The sequence below is a fragment of the Astyanax mexicanus genome, chromosome 13, assembly GCF_023375975.1.
Source record: "Astyanax mexicanus isolate ESR-SI-001 chromosome 13, AstMex3_surface, whole genome shotgun sequence".
Taxonomy (NCBI): Eukaryota; Metazoa; Chordata; class Actinopteri; order Characiformes; family Acestrorhamphidae; genus Astyanax; species Astyanax mexicanus.
Window position 1 is genome coordinate 13,781,246 of NC_064420.1, and position 21,143 is coordinate 13,802,388.

A 21,143-nucleotide genomic window follows, 5' to 3' on the forward strand; every position below is an offset into this window, starting at 1 on the left:
AACTTACCTGAGCACACATACACACACACACACTTAAACTACCAGTCAAAAGTTTTAGAACACCCTTATTTTTTAGTAGTCATGTTTAAATGAGCTTAAATAAACTGAAGCTTAAATCTATTTCGCCATCTGCTTAAAAATTCTGTGACAAATGGACCAATAGAAAAGGAATGTCCCATAATCCATCTGGCTTCCACTGTCAGACTTCATTTGATCTCTGATCATTCATGTTGGCTTGCCATGAGCATGCTGGCCAGTGTTCAGCCTCTCTCACAAGATAACACCTGGGGCGGCTCTTTCCAAGCCATTCTCTGAGGTAACACTTCAACCCTGTTGTACATTTTCACCCTCTTGTAACGGTATAATTTTGTAGATACAAGTGTTCCTGTACTGCTTTATTGTAGCTGTAGGCCTGTGGTCTCTCTGTTTGAGTGTGTGTGTGCATGTGTGTGTGTGTGTGGATGTGGTGAATGTTGTCCAGATTTGTGGATATTTTATTCTGAGGCAGTGGAAGGAATTTTTGCAATAAATACAATACAATGGCACATGGTGGCAAAACACTGCTGTTTAACTCCTCCCTCTTTCCCATCCTCCCCGTATTTACTGTGTTTCTGTTACAATCTACAGCAACAAGATCATTCAGCCTGCAACTCCAACCTCATCCCTGACCAACCCTTTCCATTCCTTCACACACCGCTCTCAGGCATCTCTCTCTCTCTCTCTCTTCCTGTTTCTGTTTTGGTCTCCTGGGATCCTTTTCCTGTATCTCTTTTTCTCTCTCTCTATGTCTCTCTCATGCTTATATCAGAACTAGGTTGGACAGTGTCTGATCCCTAAATGCAATACACAACAGTTAACACACTTGGAGGAGAACACTAGGGCCCAAACCCATTTCTCATTTGTACCCTACCCCCTTTTTCCTTACTCTATTAAATGGGACAACCCTTCAAAAACCTGTTATGTCAAAATAAATAAAAGATCACTGCTTTATTAGCAACTATTAGTGGTTCTCTGTAGGTGAGTTGTCTGAGTTGTCATAGCACAGGAGCGGCAAAATTTAGTCACCCTTATTTATTATCGTACACCTCTAATTCCATATTCAACAGCCTCAGTAGCTCAAAGTTTTCACCAAAACTGAAATCAGGCAGAATGAAGCATTTAGCTGAAGGCAGAATACAGACTACTACAGACAGACAACAACATAAAATACATTTACCTTATTAATTACACTATGAGGTGCAATACACATTCCTTAATTTTCCCAGAAATTGTCAGTGCGCCTTATTATCCGGTGCACCTTATGTATGAATTCTAGCAGTCAGGTATTAAGGAGCAGTAAAGCCCCTCCACTGAAGTTCAGTGTTATACAGGAGTTTTAGTTTAGTTCTCCAGTGCCGAGACCCCAGCTAGCACTGCTGGAGCAGCATTAGCATTAGCAACTAACTACGCTAAGTGCTAGCTCTTTTGCCATTTAGAGGTGAGTATAATCGGCCTGTAGCCCGCTGCTAACCCCAGCTAGCACTGCTGGACCATTTCCCGCTTTACTCGTTAAGCAGGAGAAGATGTTCTTACTGGAACTGCTCCAGCGTTCTCCAGTGTGTTCTTAACCTTCACCCTGACCTTTTACACTCGGGCTGTTCCTCATCCCTGACTTTACTGCGTTTAGCTGGAGGAGCACCTGTTATTAATCCATAGTATCTGTTTCTCTGGTTTGAAGTTTAGAGGACTTTTTAGCGCTTCCTCATACTCCTGCCTCGACGTCCGTCGCTCGCCCGCTCCTGTTCCGTGTTTCCACTCACTCGCTGGATTTTATATCAACTTGTTAAAAGTTTTAGTGCTCATTATTTGAGGCGAAACGGAAGGAATGCTCGTATAATTGCCTGGTGGCTCGGCAGCCGTATGTGCTGCCGGAAAAGCAGTGATATTTGAGTGGTTTTAAAGGATCAGCAGGAGTAAATGTAGATGACAAGAGCTCTATTTTTCTATTGTGTGTCCATTGCAATGATAACAGAAGATGCAAATATGAATAAAGGAAAAAAATCATTTATGGTCTTTAAAGAAAATAAGTGGTTAAATAAGCAAATCAGCAAATCAATGCAGTTACACTGTAAAAGTGAATATTTTAAATTATTCTTAAAGAGCTTAGTTCCGGATAACAGATGGTCACGCACACAACACTATTAAAATAAACTTGTATGGAAAAGTATTATGAACTCCATTGTAGCTCATTGCTACCTTACATCCCGTCAACAGCCCATTTTGAAGTCTTGCATCCATGTCATTTAAATAGCAAAGATGTTTGTAAATATATCTGTGCCAATGTATGTGATGGTCTGGAAGTAAGGTGTGTTCAGGTACATTTTTGCTGTATTGCTATCTTGGCAACTGAAAACACAGGTGTGCCACTAATTGATTTGAACCCTGACAACAGTCAACCTTCATACGTTCATTGCTATCTAGGCAATGCAGGGGTGCATACACCCCCACTTGATACAAACAGACACACAGCAGTAAATGCTCACTGCCCACGCACCTTCACCGCGTGAACATACAGGTCAGCTTCCTCTGCTGAGAAGCGCAGAAGTGCTGCACCATTAAAATACCAATCCTCCAAAGTCAGTGTGCACCTGACTATTAAAAAGGGAATGACAAGTGTCACTTTGATTGGTTTATTTAACATTAATCCCAAAACACACCCATAAATAATTAGGAAAATTTGTGTATGCTTTTTGCACTTTTCAATTTATTATTTATTTATAATTCATTATTAAATGTAGTCCTAAATAAATCTTAGAATTTCAGTTGAAGGATGGGTCTCTGACTGATGATTTCACTTAATTATTTTTTAGAGGAGAGTCCTAAAATACAAACAATTTTACACACCTTCTCATGCAATTTTTTTTATTAGTTTTTGTAGATAAACACTGTCATTTAGACTATGAAGGAATCATGTAGTTAACCATAAAAGTGTTAAACAAACCAAAATACTAATGAGATGGTTCTAATGAGGGCCAGTTTCATCAAAATGTTTGATGGTCATCTGACAATACTTTCAAAGTTCTTAAAATCTTTTGACTGACTGACCTTCATTCCTTAAAGTATTTTTTTCTTTACTTGAGCAGTTAAATAGTTCTTGCCATAATATGGATTAGAGCATTACTCAAACAGAGCTTTTTACTATATACCAACTCTACCTCTTCACAACTTTACAACTAATGCTCTCAAACACATTAAGAGACAAGAAATTCAAGTAATTAACTCTTAACAAGTTCAGCACAGCTGTTAACTGAAAGCCATTCCAGGAGACTCTACCTCATAAAGCTGACTGAGAAAAATGTCTAGATGTGCAAAACTGTCATCTGAGAAGAAGAATCTAAAATATAAAACGTATTCGGATTTGTTTAACACTTTTGTGTTTGCTAAAAAAAATCCATATGTACAAACGCAGAACATTTTTAATAAAAAAAAAAAAAAAAAACACTGGATTTTGATGAATTTTTACTGCAAGAGAAGTTACCAAGTTAGGGCAGCGCAGTGTGTGTCCTATCACCCAGCAGTTAAACGGGGTTGTGTAACACCCCCTGAAAGAGGATGAATAGTTGTTGCTTTCTTTATTTGTAAATGGTTTGTCTAACAGTCACTCTGTGATTGGCCGTGGGACGAGGAAATAAAAGAAAAAAATAACTGCTCCGGATCAGAGACCACGAGCAAAGAGGCCGTCGCATGCCAACCTCCTGCCAATCAGCAAGGCTTTTTACTTTCTTACTGTAGCAAAAAGGTGTTGCAGTAAAACAGAGGCTCGGCTGAGGGATCCGGTGTCAGATTGCAGCTTGCACGTCAACTTTCTGTTATCGTTGGCCAAAAGATCCGAACACAGGCTCTCGGAATTCCAGCAGTTCCTGCAGCGATCACTTTGATATCTCTGATATTACTTTTGTGTTCGGGCTTATCTCTTCCTGATGAAAATACGGCGAGGGCCTCGGGCTGCAAAAAAAAAATATGGAATGATTCTCTCTCCACGGTCATCAGCACAACACTGCCTCAGCTGTTTCATGCCTGGTTCCTGTTCTGTGGTAAAATATTGCAACATAGTACCTGACATATGGCTGCTCTGTGGACTCGCAGATGCTGTTGAACTCGCAACAATGAGCTTTGGTCTCACCACAACCTCATCTGAGGGTAAAAATTCCTTTTCAAAAACTACAAAGCGAGTGTAAACCAATTCTTCACTTAGCTCTCCATGGTACACTCCATGGTAATCAGTTTTAGTAGTAGCCATTAGGGCATATCCATGTTTTCATACCCATTATCCATTTCTTTAGATCCTCTGATATAGAAATATACTGCCTGGCCAAAAATAAAAAGGTCACACACTCTAATATTTTGTTGGACCACCTTTCTCTATGGTATTGTTTGGATAAGCTTCTGCAATGTCACAAGATTTATTTCAATTCAGTGTTTTAATCATTTTTCACCAAGATCTTGCAGCATTGTTGATGGTAGAGTCTGACCACTGCACAAAGCCTTCTCCAGAACATCCTCAAAGATTCTCATTGAGGTTAAGGTCTGGACTCTGTGGTGAACTCTCTCAATCCATGTGTGAAAATGATGATCTCATGCTCCCTGAACCCTGAACTCTTTCACAATTCCAGCCCCATGAATCCTGCCAATGTTATCTTGGAATATACCCGTGCCATCAGGGAAAAAAAAATCCATTGATGGAATAACCTGCTCTATATTCAGTATATTCAGGTAGTCAGCTGACCTTATTCTTTTTTTTTTTTTTTTTTAACGCATATTTTTTATTATTTTTGAACTTGGTACAACATTTATTCAACATGTTTTTTTCTCTTTTACATCTTTTAAATCTTTTAGTTTTTAAACAACTCCCCTCTCTCCACCCACCCCCAAACATGGAGCCATCAGTTACAAGAAAACAGAAAAACAATGATACTTAAATTAAATAAAAATTATATGAAATCAAAGAAAATAAATTATTAAATAATATTAAGCATAAAAAAACAGTAAGCACATCCCATCTGCAAAAGTGTAAAAGTAAACATGTAAATAATGAATTAAATTACAACAAATTATAAGGCACAATCTTATTTGGTGTGTGTTAAATTCTAGGAGTTGGTAGATCAGGTCTTGTTTCTAATCATAAATGAGTCCCAAATGCTATGAAAAATATGACTTTTTTGTTTAATTGTATACGTAAGTCTTTCAGTCGCTAAGCAGGAAGAAAGTTCGTTAATCCACATGTTCAGAGAGGGACAATTAACACTTTTCCAGTGTCTGGCAATAAGACGTTTCGCATGTAACAAACAAAGGTCGAGCAGATTCCTCTCATGTGTTCTCAGAGCCAATGTTTCTGGTATCAGTCCGAGAATGCAGATTTCTGTACATACAGGGATTTTTTTGTGGATTATGGTAGAAACTGTGTCCGTTATTTTTTTCCAAAATTCTTGCACATGTTCACACTTCCACATACAGTGAAACAGGGTTCCCTTCTCTGTTCTGCATTTAACACAACTATCAGGGATATTATAATTAAATTTATTAAGTTTTTCAGGAGTTATATATGTTCTCATAAGCCAATTATATTGGATCAGTTTTAATCTACTATTAATAGATAGTGTTTGTGCTTGATAACAAGCTTTTTCCCATTCATCTTCAGTAATTTTCAGAGGATTCTGAAGATGCCTCTACTAGTTTCTCGTATATTGTTGAAATCTTTCCTTTAGTATAAGGGTCTGATGTTGCTAGCTCTTCAATAGTGCTTAGGGGGGGACATTTATATGAATGTAACCTGGAGTGAATAAAACTCCGTATTTGCAAATACTTAAACATATGAGTAGGAGGGATCCCAAAATTTTCTTTAAGATAGTCAAAGGACATTAGAGTATTATCTAGATAAAGATTTGAAATCTTTTGTAGGCCCAATTGAGCCCAAAGTCTGAATCCCTGATCAGATTTGCCAGGTAAAAATAATGAATTACCCCAAATAGGTGTAAATGGTGATAGCCCATCCAGCCTTTTAAACATTTCCTGTGATTCGTGCCAGGTTATTATTGTGGTTTTAACAAATGGATTTGCTGTTTTCTGCTTCAGTCTTTTAAGAGAATCAGAATATAGATAAGAATCCAGAGCTAGTCCCTTAGTGTTTCTTTGTTCTATCTGGATCCATGGTAAATTGGAAGGATTAGAAAACCAAAAAAAAGCCGATCTAAGTTGAGCTGCTCGAAAATACCATAAAAGATTTGGTAGTTGAAGCCCCCCTCTTTCATAAGGAAGATATAGTAATGTTAAGCGAAGTCTTGATCGTCTATTGTTCCACAAAACTTTTATGAACACTTTCCTCATATTAGAAAAGAATTTTGCTGGGGGTGTAAGGGGAATCGATTGAAATAGATATAAAAATTTGGGGAGAACATTCATTTTAATAACATTGATTCTGCCAATTATAGTAAGAGGGAGGGTCATCCATCTATCTAAATTGGCGTTTACCTGAGCAACAATGGGATCATAATTGTATGGGATCATATTTTTAATTGGCGGTGTAATATTAATTCCTAAATATTTGAACCCATCTCTAGCTACTGTAAATGAATGTTGAATTATTGGGCTAATCCTTTCTTGTTCATTGAGAAAAAGTATTGACGATTTTGCCTGATTAACCTTGGACCTTATTCTTTCAGCACATATTGATGCTGAACCTAGACCTGACCAAATGCAGCAACCCCAGTTCATTTGATTAATTAAATCCGTGTGGAGACTTTTTGTTTTTGGCCAGGCAGTGTACTTTGTGATTCCATATAGTAAATACAGACTGTAGTCCTTCTGTTTCTCTGTATACTTTACTACCCTACTCTTCAAAGGTCAGGACCCCACAGGACCACCAGAGATCAGCTGTTTCATATTTGGTTTGTGGGTCATTCTCAGCACTGCAGTGACATGGTGACATGGTGGTGGTGATTTGGTGTGTGTTGTGCTGTGTGTGTACGAGTGAATCAGAAACAGCAGTGCTGCTGGAGTTCTTAAACACCTCAGTGTCACTGCTGGACTGAGAATAGGCCACAACATCCTTTGGGCACTGATGAAGGACTAGAGGATGACCAACACAAACTGTGCAGCAGCAGATTCTGAGCTTTTGCCTCTGATTTTATATCTACTTTATAAGGTGGCGCAGCTAGGTAGTAGTGTCTAATAAAGTGGACAGTAAATAGGCACAAAGGTCTCAGAGTCTGAATTTTGTCTGTATTCCCCTTAAAAAGGTTGGTCCAAATAACATTCTTAGCTAATTCTGTAGCTCTACATTTCAGTTTAGTTCTCCAACACCGGGGCTGCATTAGCAATAGCCGCTAACAACTATTTCCCCGTTCATAGGGAAGTGTTATTGGTCTGTAGCCTGCTGCTAACCCCAGCTAGCATTAATGGAGTAGCATTAGAATTATCCCCTTACCACATTCAGTATTTCCCCATCCAGAGGGGAGTATTATCAGCCTGCAGCCTGCTTCTAACCCTGGCTAGCACTTCGGGAGCAGTTAGCTGCTAATGCTAAATCCTTAGTGCTGGAGAAATTCGGTAATTTAAGCTTACTGTAAATAAACGAGAGCACTTTATTCACCCAAATAAACAGTTTTCAGGAGAGAAATCTGTGTAGATTAACATCCAGTGCTCGTTAAAAACCTTAAAAGAAATTCTTTTTTATTACAGTTTTGATTACATAGTTTAACTTTACTTAACTTAGTTAGCTACCCACCACCACAACTATCCAGCGGTTAGTGGTGGTGAACTGCTGAATTAGAAGTTCCTTATAGTGTCTCTTAAAATCGCCTTATATCACGATGCACATTATTTATGAAAATAGACCAGAAAATAGACATTCATTGATAGTGTGCCTTATAATACGGTGCGCTTTATAGCATGAAAAATACAGTAGTCAGCTTTAGGGTATCATATGTCATCAGAAAGGGGGTAGGTGTTGCAGCAATTAACTATTATTGCTTTTTTTATTAGCTTTAATTTTTTCCCATTCCACTTTTTTGGAGTCTCTGTCATCTGTTGCACCATTTAAGGTGGAAAGGGAAAGTTAGCTAGCTAGCTAGCTTGCTACTGAGATGAAATACTAGCGATTTCTTTATCCTTGTTAAGAAGAAAAATGCTCATAAAATATTAAAACTACACATTAAAGTATTGTAATAAAGTGGTTATTAGGAAATTACTCAAATTTGTGGCTTTCTTTGGTCACTTTGGTCATCTTGTCAGTGATTCTCATAACTCTCTGTTTTTAGTGTGCCTCTAAAAAATCTCTGTTTGAAGGGCCGTGTAGCACTTCCCCTACCCCTCCAGCCTAACAAGAATCGGAACACCCTACCCCTAGACATGAATGCACAAAACAGAGGGGTTGGGCTAAGTGGTAGGGCCAAGAGGTAAAATGAAATATGGATTCTATGTGAATTCAAGCTGTTGAACTTACAACGATAATGGCTTTAGTCATCAAACTCATCATATGGTAAAAAAAGGCTTTTTCTAAACTATTATCCAGTGTGAATTAAAGGTTCAAGGTTAAAGGTTACAGCAATACTGAATGGTTATCATTTTCAGTGTTTAAAGTTTGTCCCTATACTCGTAAAAAGGTTTCCTCAGACGTCCTTTCGCAAATTCAGGAACACTAGATAGTATTTATTGTATTGTATTTCTTCTTAACAGAAGTTTAAGAAAGCTTCTACTTCTTCTACCTGTAAGTGAGCAGAGTCAGTCATCTCACTCCTGTGGCAGCACACACTTTACTGCCCTCCACATGTTTTATAGGTCTGTGACTTGCAGGAAAGCGAGGGTGTTAGCACGTACCTCCTATGGTCACTTTTTACTTGTGAAATCTCCCTCAAATCGCTTTCCCATCATTTTTCCGATGCATTGTGTCGTATTTTCTTTCACACCCTCCACCTCCGTTTCCGATCATTTGGCTGCGCTTTTCTTGAAGGCAGGGTCCCGCGAGTGGCTGTAATAACTGGCGTAACGATAAAACCGGGAGGGTTCTGGCAGCGTGTTTAGGATTGACCGCAGAGTACGGCCTAATACACCTCGGCCCAGATAGAAAGAGCTGTCCCATCAGCACTTCGACCCTTTTATGGCTCTTCTGAGAGACCCAGAGCCCGGTTCTGACCCCAAGCCAAACCCAGATGTGATGAATATGTCTACAGTATCAGAGAAAAAAGGACCCCTGGAGGTGCGGAGCGGAAAGCGATACAAGGCTGTTTCAGAGCTTCGCCTTTAATGGTGTGAGTTTTGCTCCTTGAGGCTAAAGGAATGAAAGCCTATAGGTTTTAGTACTGCTTTTTCTATTCCCTACCTCAACTTTTCCCGTTATTAATCAATCTGTCCCCTGCCACTATTAAGTACCACTTATAACAGCACAGGCAATCAAATATTAGGTTACATTACATGTTATATTACATGTACATCTCTGAACCTTTCAGTAGCGTAACAAAAAAATCTCAAAACTGACTGTAGACCAACAAAATTATTTGATTCCAGCTTTAGTTAGAATTTAGTCTGAACTGAACGCATCCCAACAGATTTTAGTCTGAACTGACTGTATTCCAACAGAATTCAGTCTGAACTGACCACATTCCACAGATTTCTGTCTGAATCAACTGTATTCCAACAGAATTCTGTCTGAACTGACTGTATTCCAACAGAATTCTGCTTCAACTGACAGCATTCCAATAAAATTCTGTCTGAACTGACTGTATTCCAACAGAATTCTGTCTGAACTGACTGTATTCCAACGAAATTCTGTCTGAACTGACTGTATTCCAACAGATTTATATCTGAACTGACCGCATTTCAACAGAATTCAGTCTGAACTGAGCACATTTCAACAGAATTCTGTCTAACCTGAGCACATTCCAACAGAATTCTGTCTGAACTGACTGTATTCCAACAGAATTCAGTCTGAACTGACCACATTCCAACAGAATTCTATATAAACTGACTGTATTCCAACAGAATTATGTTAGAACTTACTGTATTTCAACAGAATTCTGTCTGAACTGACCACATTCCAACAGAATTCTTTCTGAACTGACTGTATTCCAACAGAATTCTGTGTGAACTGACCACATTCCAACAGAATTATTTCTGAACTGACTGTATTCCAACAGAATTCTGTCTGAACTGACCACATTCCAACAGAGTTCTTTCTGAACTAACTGTATTCCAACAGAATTCTGTGTGAACTGACCACATTCCAACAGAATTCTTTCTGAACTGACTGTATTCTAACAGAATTCTGTGTAACTGACCACATTCCAACAGAATTGTGTCTGAACTGAACACATTCCAACAGAATTCTGTCTGGACTGACCATATTTTAAACAGAATTCTGTCTGAACTGATCAGATTCCAACAGAATTCTGTCTGAACTGATCAGATTCCAACAGAATTCTTCTTTAACTGGCAGCATTTCAACAGAATTCTGTTTAACTTGAGCACATTCCAAAAGAATTCTGCACAAACTGACTGTATTCCAACTGAATTCTGTCTGAACTAACGTTATTTCAACAGAAATATGTCTGAACTGAATGTATTAAAACAGATTTCTGTCTAAACTGACTCTATTAAAACAGAATTCTGTTGAAACTGACTGTACTCCAACAGAATTGTGTCTGAACAGTGTGAGGTGGCTGTAATTTTAGTCTGAATCTAAATGTAGAGTTGTCAAACAGTTTTAGTCTGACTGTTGTTAAATGTAACTGTATCTCAGTAAATAGTTCTGTCTGAATCTTCCTGGTTTGGTTTTTAATAATGAAATGATTCAAAAGACAGTTATGTCTATAGATAGTATGATCATAAACATTTACATCTCATCCACACCTAACTAGGACAGCAAGAAATAGAGAGACTGAGAAAATGGAGAGAGAAAGAGAAGAAGAGATGCTGGAAAGTTCTCCCAGACATAAGCTTACAAAAAACTAGCATGATTTTGTTTTTGGCAGAGGAAGTGGAAAACAAGAGGATATAATTAATCAAAGAGATGGAGGCACATGTGAAAGGCTGTGAGTTACTAATTGAAACCAAAACGTTCGGTACTGTCACTCCTCAGTCCGAGAGTGAATCAGCTACTTCCTGCAGGGGGAAAAGGGGGGAGAGTCCCCTGCAGAGGGGGAACCTGGAAGAACACCACCTAAACATTGTGGAACACCTTGGTGCCTAGTTTGGGAGAAAGCCAATATGTCTTGTCCAAATTTTACCTCAGATATTAATTTTCTAATGCGTGTTGTTCAATAAAGCTTCCATCTTTAGCCTGAGCAGCTCTGACTCAATGAGGCATGGACTCCACAAAAACTCTAAAGGTGTCTGGTAATATCTGGCACCAAGATGTTGGCAGCAGATGCTTTAAAGTGACAATGTAAAGCCTTTTGGGGATTTAGAGCTGCAGCATGGTGGGCAGGACCATACAGCGGTTTAACAGGACAACTTTTTTTCTGTGTGTGTATAATCTTAAATTGTGTGGTGTAGAGCTGGGCAATACATTAGTTTTATCGATTAAAACACACGTGAATTAGTTTTATTTTGCGGTGACGGACGCAGACCAAACTGGTCCTCGCTGTAAGATCTGTTTGAAACAGTTGCTTCTAGCTAGTTTTAAACCTATGTGGTTTAATTTTTAGTAGGGGGAAAAAAATATTAAAAATATACAAAAAGTTTTTTGTGTTTAGGCCATATCACCCAACTCTAGTGTGGTGTTTCATTCAGGGTAGATGGTGTAGTGTCGGGAGTTTGATGTCTAACAATGATTAAAGACAGGAAAATATGTGAAAAATGTTTAAGATAAATTAAGGTTCTAAAAATCATCCAAGTATCACATTATTGACCTGTGGCATCCATGACCCTTTCACTGGTTAACCAGTTGTTCTTTCTTGCAGCTGTGCACCTCAGTCCATCACAGTTTTGCACCGATATTTCCAGTTACAGCTGAATTCACACTTTTAATCCCAAAATGCTCTTATTTACCTTTTAAAAGGCATTTAAATGTCTGATTAAAGGCAGATTACTGTTGTTTTGCTGTTTTCCTCAGGTTTTCAGTGCTCGCTGCTGACTCAGCTCTTGATCTGTCCGGATGCAAGACAGTACGCCGGTGGGGGCGGGGCTGGTGACGTCCTGGGCCCTTCATGGTTTAATATTGCGATATATATATAGCCGGAAAAAAAACATTTGCAGTGTAAAATGTTTTCAATATGCAGCCCTAGATTGTTTCTTGTCAAAATGTCTCAGAATCCCATCAAAATTTGGATCTGACTGTTCACTTACTGCATTAAACGTATATCCTACCCCTTGACAGGTGCCACTGGAAGCAGACATTACTCACTTTGCATATTAGTGATTTTAATGTCATGACTGTTAGACAGACACAAACTGAACTTAGCATGCTTAGCGTGAAACGTGGGTCTGTAAAACGGAATGAAGGTCACCTAGTTTATTCCCCACTGCTAATTACATCTAGCATGCTGTGGGGGATCTGTTGACACAGATCACCATGGGATACGGAGTCAGCTGGGTGCCGTAGTTCTTCTTTTACTATTAAAGCACAGGTGAGCAGGACTGCGTTAACTGCGGTCAGTCAAAGAAAAGCATGGACTCTGCGTGACTGCTGTCTTTTCCCATCATGCCAAAGCAATGTGTATGATTAAAGTGATAGTTTGTCAAAAATTGCATTTAATCCCATTAAGCCAAGAGAACCCTGCTGAAAATGACTATAATTTTAATAATGATAGCTGGTTTTGGATGGTCCAAGCTGATCTTTAATGGTCACAGTCTATAAAAAAGCTGGTTAACTAGCTTCTACATTCAAAAAAATCCTAAAAGGTAGAACTCTGTGTAACACTGTTAGGCCAAATGTATAAAATGTTTTTTTATTGATGAATGGTGTGGAGTGCAGGAAGGCCAGTTTAGTATACGGACTCTTCTTCTGCAAAGTAATGCTGTTTAATAGGGGCTGTATGTGGTTTAGCATTGTTTGGCTGAAATACACCAAAAAAATAGTGTACAGAACAGCAGAGCGCTCATGTTGTTCAATCAGTGTACTCCTGCCGGCCGTGCCAATCCATTAACTTAGTTTTGCTGGATTTCTGGTCAACCAGCTCGGTATTGAAGGTCTTGCTTGCCATTCTGCACAACCAGCTTTTCCAACCAACTTAGTGATACTAGTCAACCAGCTTTGCCTTGCTGGTCTGGTTGATCATGCTTGTATACCAGCTATCAACCATCAAACACACTTTTGGTTGTTCAAAATCTGAGCTGGTCAACCAACTGGCCATGCTGTTCTTTTCAGCATCAAGGAATCAAGGGAGAGTTATGTACATTTGTTTTTTCACCAGACTATTGCTTTAAGTAGGATTAGGTCATTAGAGAATTCCAACATTGGTTCATATTAAGGTTTTTGCCTCTGGTGGTATTAAAACTCAGAATGGAAAATTGAATCTGTTGCTGTTTTTGGATTTTCCGCTTGCACTAATATTGATGTGATTTGCAGTGTAGCACTCTTGATTACTCCCTCCCTCTCTCTCTCTCTCTCGCACTGCCCATTTCTTTATTTTTGGGGCAATTAAAGTCATTTTGTAATAAATGTAATATAAACTGGTTTGATCATACCTGTATGCCAGCTAAACCAACAGACATACCCTTGGTTGTTCAAAATCTGAGCTGTTCAAACAAACTTGACCATAATAATAGTTGACCAGCTTGAGCTAGCCATGCTGTTCTTTTTTTCAGCAGGTATGTCATGTCTGAAATTTTGGTTTCTTCTGTTCTGAACTCGAACTACAAGGCTAATATTACTAGCATATAATATAATATAGCTATAACAGCAACATGTTGCATGGTTTTTGATTCTGTATGACATGTAATCTATAAGCATGAACACAGTGCTAATTGGTGTACGTTAGATTACACCATTTATTAGCAGCATTAGCCTCACAGTTCCCACACAAACCTAAAGAAGCAAAACTTCAGACACCAAACATATGTAGACTGATCAAGGGAGAGTTATATACATTAGATTTTTCAGCAGACTATTGCATTAAGAAGGATTAGGTCATTACAGAATTCCAACATCGGTTCATATTAAGGTTTTTGCCTCTGGTGGTATGAAAACTCAGAATGGAAAATTGAATCTGTTGCTGTTTTTGGATTTTCCGCTTGCACTGATATTGATATGATTTGCAGGGTAGCACTCTTGATTACTCCCTCTTTCTTTCTCTCTGCCCATCTCTTTATTTTTGAGGCAATGGAAGGAATTTTGTAATAAATGTAATATAAACTGCTTCACATGGTGACATCACACACTCCAGTTCCTGTGCTGCATTATTTCATCCCCAAGGGCTCTTTCTCTCTCTCTCTCTCTCTCTCTCTCTCTCTCTCTCTCTCTCTTTCTCTCTCTCTCTCTTTTGCTGAAATCGTTCTTTTACTATCCCAAAGAGCATCATCTGCAGTGTATTTTATTTCTCATTGCAGTGAGCATTTGTTTACTTTAAATTAAACAAACTCATTTCCAAAGTGTGGCTCCTCTGCAACCCCAATTCCAAAAACATTTAATGCTGTTGGAATGATGTACCAAATCGTTTCTGTTGGTGAATGGTTTGGACTGCAGGCAGGCCAGTTCAGCACCCAAACTCTCTTTCTGCAAAGCCATGCGGTTGTGATGGATGCAGTACATTGTATCACAAAAGTGAGTACACCCCCCACATTTCTGCAGATATTTAAGTATATCTTTTCATGGGACAACACTGAAAAAATGACACAATGGCGGACTGGCCAAGCATGTCTCCCGACCTTAACCCAATAGAACATCTTTGGGGCGTCCTCAAGCGGAAGGTGGAGGAGAGCAAAGTCTGGAATATCCGCCAGCGATGTGATGTCGTCGTGAAGGAGTGGAAAAGCATTCCAGTGGCAACCTGTGAAGCTCTGGTAAACTCCATGCCCAGGAGAGTTAAGGCAGTTCTGGAAAATAATAGTGGCCACACAAAATATTGACACTTCAGGAACTTTCAAGGGGTGTACTCACTTTTGTTGCTGGTGGTTTAGACATTATGGGCTGTATATTGACTTATTTTGATATGCTGCACACAGACTACTTGTCATTGTGTCAAAGTATCATTTTGTCAGTGTTGTCCCATTAAAAGATATACTCTAATATCTGCAGAAATGTGAGGGGTGTACTCACTTTTGTGATTCACTGTATGTGGTTTAGCATTGTGTAGTTGACATATGCAAGGCATGCCCTGAAAGAGGTGTTGTGTGGATGGGAGCATTTGAATATTTGTTCTAAAAACTCTATACAGTATATAACATTAATAGTGACTTTCTAGATGTGTACGCTGCAACCACATACCATCAAAGATGCGGAAGTTTATGGTTTCCATGAAGAGTTTTTTAAAAAAGGAAGAGCAGATTTAATGAGAATATGCAATGATTTTCAGTACAGAAATATGCACCTGAGCTTTTAAACAGATCAGCAACTGATGATAAAATAACTCTTATCTTTCTTTTTTCTGTCTTAATAACCTAATGTCTCTCTGCTTGTCCCCTACAGTGCGCATTAATGGCACTAAAGAAGGCCCGAGCTGTATGGACAAGAACCACGGCTGCGCTCACATCTGTCGAGAGGCTCCTAAAGGAGGCATCGCCTGCGAGTGCAGACCGGGCTTCCAGCTCACCAAGAATAACCGAGACTGCAAACGTGAGTCCAGCCCTTTCACACAGCTTCCACAGCTCACTGCATTCCTCACCACAGACAGTTAAAGTTACACACTGTTATTACGACTATTAGAGCCAAGCATCTCTGCTATAAATCTGCATTACACAAAATACTGAGTGCAGCATATAAATACTCCCCAAGACGTACATTAAACAATTTAATATTCCTCTCTGACCTTTATAAATACTTCATAAGAGCTAAATAAAATATTTTGAAACAGTAGGAGAGTGCTGTAGATTAAGCAATGATGAAAAAGGAAGGACAGAGGTGGGTCATTTTTTCCTAGCACTAGACCGATGTGAAGCTTTTTCTCACATACAGTTCTGGAAAAAAATAAGAGACCACTTAATGATGATGTTTTTCCTTGATTTTACCAAATTGAAAACCTCTGGAATATAGTCAAGAGGAAGATGGATGATCACAAGCCATCAAACCAAGCTGAACTGCTTAAAGTTATCCAAAAGCAGTGTGTAAGACTGGTGGAGGAGAACATGCCAAGATGCATGAAAACTGTGATTAAAAAACAGGGTTATTCCACCAAATATTGATTTCTGATCTCTTAAACCTTTATGAATATGAACTTGTTTTCTTTGCATTATTTGAGGTCTAAAAGCTCTGCATCTTTTTTGTTATTTCAGCCATTTCTCATTTTCTGCAAATAAAATATTTGCAGAACTATATTTTTATTTGGAATTTGGGATAAATATTGTCTGTAGTTTATAGAATAAAACAATAATGTTAATTTTACTGAAACATATACCTATAAATAGCAAAATCAGAGAAACTGATTCAGAAACTGAAGTGGTCTCTTAATTTTATCCAGAGCTCTATATGCACTGTTGTATCCTTAAATGTAAAATCTTTGTAAGTAAAGCAGATTTCAAAATTCCAAAACCCCAAAACAGTTGCATAACAGTCATAAAAAATTGCCACCCACTAAAAGACAACAGCTACTTCATGAGATGTGAGGCTAAAAACACCTTAAAGCTAATGTTAACTAGTGAAGCACAAGTCGGAGGTAAGTTTTACGTCACATAGAGGCCATGATTGATACAACTGCCTGTATGTGAAGGGCATGTAAATTGTGGCAGCTGCGAGAAGGCTAAATAAGACTAAAAGCTAATGCTAGGCTAACCAAAGAATGAAAAATGGCTTAAACTAATCCATATTAGTATAACCTATGTTTGTTACAAAATCCAGCCAATTGCAAAACTAACAGAGGGGATAACAGACTTGTAAGATTAAATCAAAACAATATGCACCCCAAAGTTGCATATGATTATACATCAAACAACACAATACAACACTATACAGTATCAGTCAAATGTTTGGACACACTTTCTCAATTAACTATTTAAAAAAAGAAAATCATACATTGTAAATTAATACTGAAGTCATCCAGACTATAAATGAACACATAAGGAATTGTGTAGTAACTTAAAAATGTTAAACAAACCAAAATACTCTGTAAAGCATTTGGTGCTCTTATCTGGGGTGCTGTTAATTTGCGAATTCGGAGGCTGGTAACTCTAATGACCTTATCCTGTTCAACAGAGATAAATATTGGTATTCCTCTCCTGGGACAGTCCTGATGAGAGCCAGTTTCATCATAACATTTGATGATGAGGATATTTTCAAAGTTTTTGATTTTTTTTTTTTCAGATTGATTTCTTAAAGTATTTTTCCTTTACTTAGTTGAGTAGTTCTTGCCATATTATGGATTAGAACATTACTCAAATAGAGCTGTTCACTGTATACTTGTAACTCTACCTCTTCACAAACTTACAACTGATGCTCTCAAACACATTAAAAGCTAGGTAAAACGAGATCTCCATTAATTTTAAGATTTATGTTACTGTGCTAGCTAGTTAAGGCTAGTCATATTAATATTACCCAACCAGCCAATCTAACCAGATGAACATTATCAGAGAGACAGCAAGCTAACTAAACCCAGTTTTTACTTAGCTACCTTCCATGCCGTGCACATAACCCTCAGTCTAGTAGCCTTTTATTAAAACATCCAGGGAATCTTGCACTTATTTTCTACCCATTTTTCGACTGCTTTTACTGTTTTTTCAGGGAGGTGTGCGAGGTTAGTTGTCTACACAGGCACTTCCATTTAAACTAGGGCATATTCTGTCGGCTCCCTCGCTGCCTTGGAATTTTCAGTTTAGGAGCGTAGCCCCCAGCCTTGCTTTCATTTTAACATGGATGCAATTAGGTGCATTTCAGGTGACTACCTCATAAAGCTGACTGAGAAAATGCCAGAATTTGCAAAGCTGTCATCTCAAGATGTTACTACTAGCTACTAATTAGCTACTACTAGCATTTCTAATGGTACATTTATTCATCATTTATTATTTATACATTTATAATGAAACTGCCAGATTCCTAATATGCCAAAATGTAAAAAAGAAAATAGTAACTGCTGAATATACAAAGGATATATGCTGGTCAGTTTAAATACTTACTGTGTTTTTATCTATGTCTTTCTCAGTGACGTGTAACTACGGTAATGGCGGCTGTCAGCACATCTGTGAGGAAACGGAACATGGGCCACGATGTACCTGCCACATAAAGTTCACTCTGCACACCGACCTCAAGACATGTGTAGGTGAGTCAGCGCTGTCTCCTCCCCCTGAGTTCTGGCCCCTCCCCTGACTCTACCTGGCCATGTATAAACCAGTTCTGGCTTCTCCATTGACTTTCTATACAGTTTGACATGGCCAGTTTGATCTGTTACTTTAAAGAGGAACAAACAATCTGTTCTCACAAGTGAGAAGAGCTTATACGACACATTGCCTTCCCTTACCAACAATACCTGGCCATTATAGCACATTATATCACTGTAGAGACTACTATTACTAATGGTACATATCCACTTGCCATTTTGCCTTGACACATGCATTGAATGAAGAAAGCTGCTAGGTGCCGCGGTGCATTGCGGGTTGTGTTGCGTTGAACAACCTAATAAAAAAAAAACTAAAAAAGATCTTAAAATTATCTTTTTTCTATCTTAAGGCTCTTCTGTTGCTTTATTTTCAATTAAAAAACCTTAAGGACACACCCACAAGAAAAGTGCTAATGGACTTGTACTATAAAAGTCATATAATATATCTTTTGTCAAATGTATTAGCTTTGAATCAAGCTAAGTCATATTGAGTGAAACCATTATCCAGTAGGTCTCTAACATTTATTATTTAATGTGTCTAAATACCAGTTTTCTCTTCTACTGTGCAAAACTCAGAGACCACCATTCATTTACTTGATTTTCATTCAAATCCCCACAAAGATTTTATGTTTTAGAAGACTATTTTTTAGTGTTTCAACAAAAATCTGCAGAAAATTCAGCCTCAGTTAGTGAGTTTGCATGCGTTCTATGCTTTTTTTTAATACTATGGAATATCTGAGTATGCCAGTAACTTAATCATTGCATTTAACAAACTAGGGTCATCAGATAAAGGGGCCCTATTTTAAGCTACTATAGATAAGCCATGCACTATACAGCTTGATTTAGGGTGTGTCAGTGAGTCTTTGCTGTCGTAATGATAGGAAAAGTACACCTTGCATGGCTCCTCTTAATTAATCACAGGTGTGTTTTGGTCATAACATGAAATTAATCAATCAGTGTGTCTATCATTATCAGGTGTTGCCAAGATAGCAATGAATGTCTGACTGTTCACTGTTGTCTAGGTTGTATTCAGTCAGTGGCGCACCTTTGTTTTCCATTCCCAAGATAGCAATAAGCCAGAAACTTATCTGAACACACTTCATTTTGAGGCCACTTTTAAACAATGCTAGAGCTATTTAAACAATGCAGGTGTTAGCAGGATGTAAGATAGGACCTATTTAATTTTTTCACCCAATTGAGCCACAATATTAACATTAGCTAAAAGATGAACATTATTTAAATCCTTCAGTTTCAGCATTGTGTTGTGTTCTGTTGTGTTGCATTTCTCACAGGAGCTGTTTTAAACACTGCCTGCTTATATGCTCTTTACATTGCACTTTGCAGCATTATTCTATCTTGTCTCCTCAGAAACATTTACTGAAAATAAAAAAGATAGTATATTACGTACAGATAGGATATCTGTACGTAATATAACATAATATAAGTACAGTATATTCAGTATGTGAAAGTTAGTCTCTTTTGCACAGTACTGAAGTTGTTTATATTACATTATAACCTTTTTACTGAACTTGATGAATGGGGATGGTCTGCAAGGCTACTTAAAGCACTTTACAGTGTTTTCATTGTCCTGTAGCTACGCTTCATTTCTGTCCATAAGTTCCAGACTCTGTTTCACAGTCGTGAAAAAGAATTGAGCACAGTCTAGGGACCTGTAAAAAGTGAAAGCTGACTACTAATCATCACTTACTCGTAAGATACGAGTTTGATGTCCAGCACAGTATATCTGATGGACTTGTTGAAGCTCAGTGTGCCTCTGCTTGCTCTAAGCCGGTGTGGTGGTCCTCAGTCAGCATGAGGCCTTTCTTGTTCTCCATCTGTCTGTCTTGACTTTTCCTGCTTTGCCTTCTTTCCATTCCCAGAGCTGATTATATCCAGTGACTGAAGGCCTGCTTTGAGTTCCATAGGATTCATGTGTAGTGTTTCACAATAACTATGTTGATTATATTACATTGAGAACCAGATATGATGGTGGAGGCCAACATTAGGGTAAACTATTGGAGCAAGAATGCTCCTTGTCATTGATGTCCAATGCCTTGTCATGTACTCAGTAGTACTAATATTACTGCCATATTGAGTATAGAGAGGATTTGTTGATTGCTTTCATTATAGAATCTACAACTGAATGTGAATAGTGATAGTTCACCCAACAGTAATCTTTCTTAAACATCTATTACTGTATAAAAAAGCAGGTATTTTAGGGAACTTAATAATTACCGTATTTTTCGGGCTATAAGGCGCACCGCTGGGTGGTGGGGGCGGGGTAGATAACTAAGTTAAGAAAAATTAAGCAAAGTAAACAAAACTGAAATAAAAAATACTTTCTTTTAAAGTCAAATGAGCACTAGATTTAACTCTACACAGAGTTCTGTGTGCACAGGCTAATCCTAATGCTACTCCAGCAGTGCTAGCCAGGGTTAGCCGTAGGCTACAGGCCGATAATACGGTTAATGCTAATGCTACTCCAGCCCCAGTGCTGGAGAAATAAACTGAATGTCCTGAATAACACTGCAATTTGGCAGAGTGGGTTTATTGCTCCTTACAACCTGACTGATACAATTCATACATAAGGCGCACTGGATTAAAAGGCGCACTGACGATTTTGGGGAAAATTAAAGGATTTAAAGTGCACCTTATAGTGCGAAAAATATGATAATAAACATATTTTTCTGCAGTTAATCCAGAGACATT

At 38.3% G+C, this 21,143-nt stretch overlaps 1 protein-coding gene across 2 annotated transcripts in view; it reads left to right on the forward strand.

Moving 5' to 3' along the window:
• Window positions 1-21,143, forward strand: part of scube3 (signal peptide, CUB domain, EGF-like 3) — a 147,964-nt gene that overhangs the window by 70,864 nt on the left and 55,957 nt on the right. For both annotated transcript variants that reach the window (XM_022677573.2, XM_022677574.2), the window contains exons 5-6: window positions 15,599-15,745; window positions 18,261-18,377. In XM_022677573.2, coding sequence (XP_022533294.2) covers window positions 15,599-15,745; window positions 18,261-18,377 — 264 coding nt within the window. The remainder of the gene's footprint in view (window positions 1-15,598; window positions 15,746-18,260; window positions 18,378-21,143) is intronic.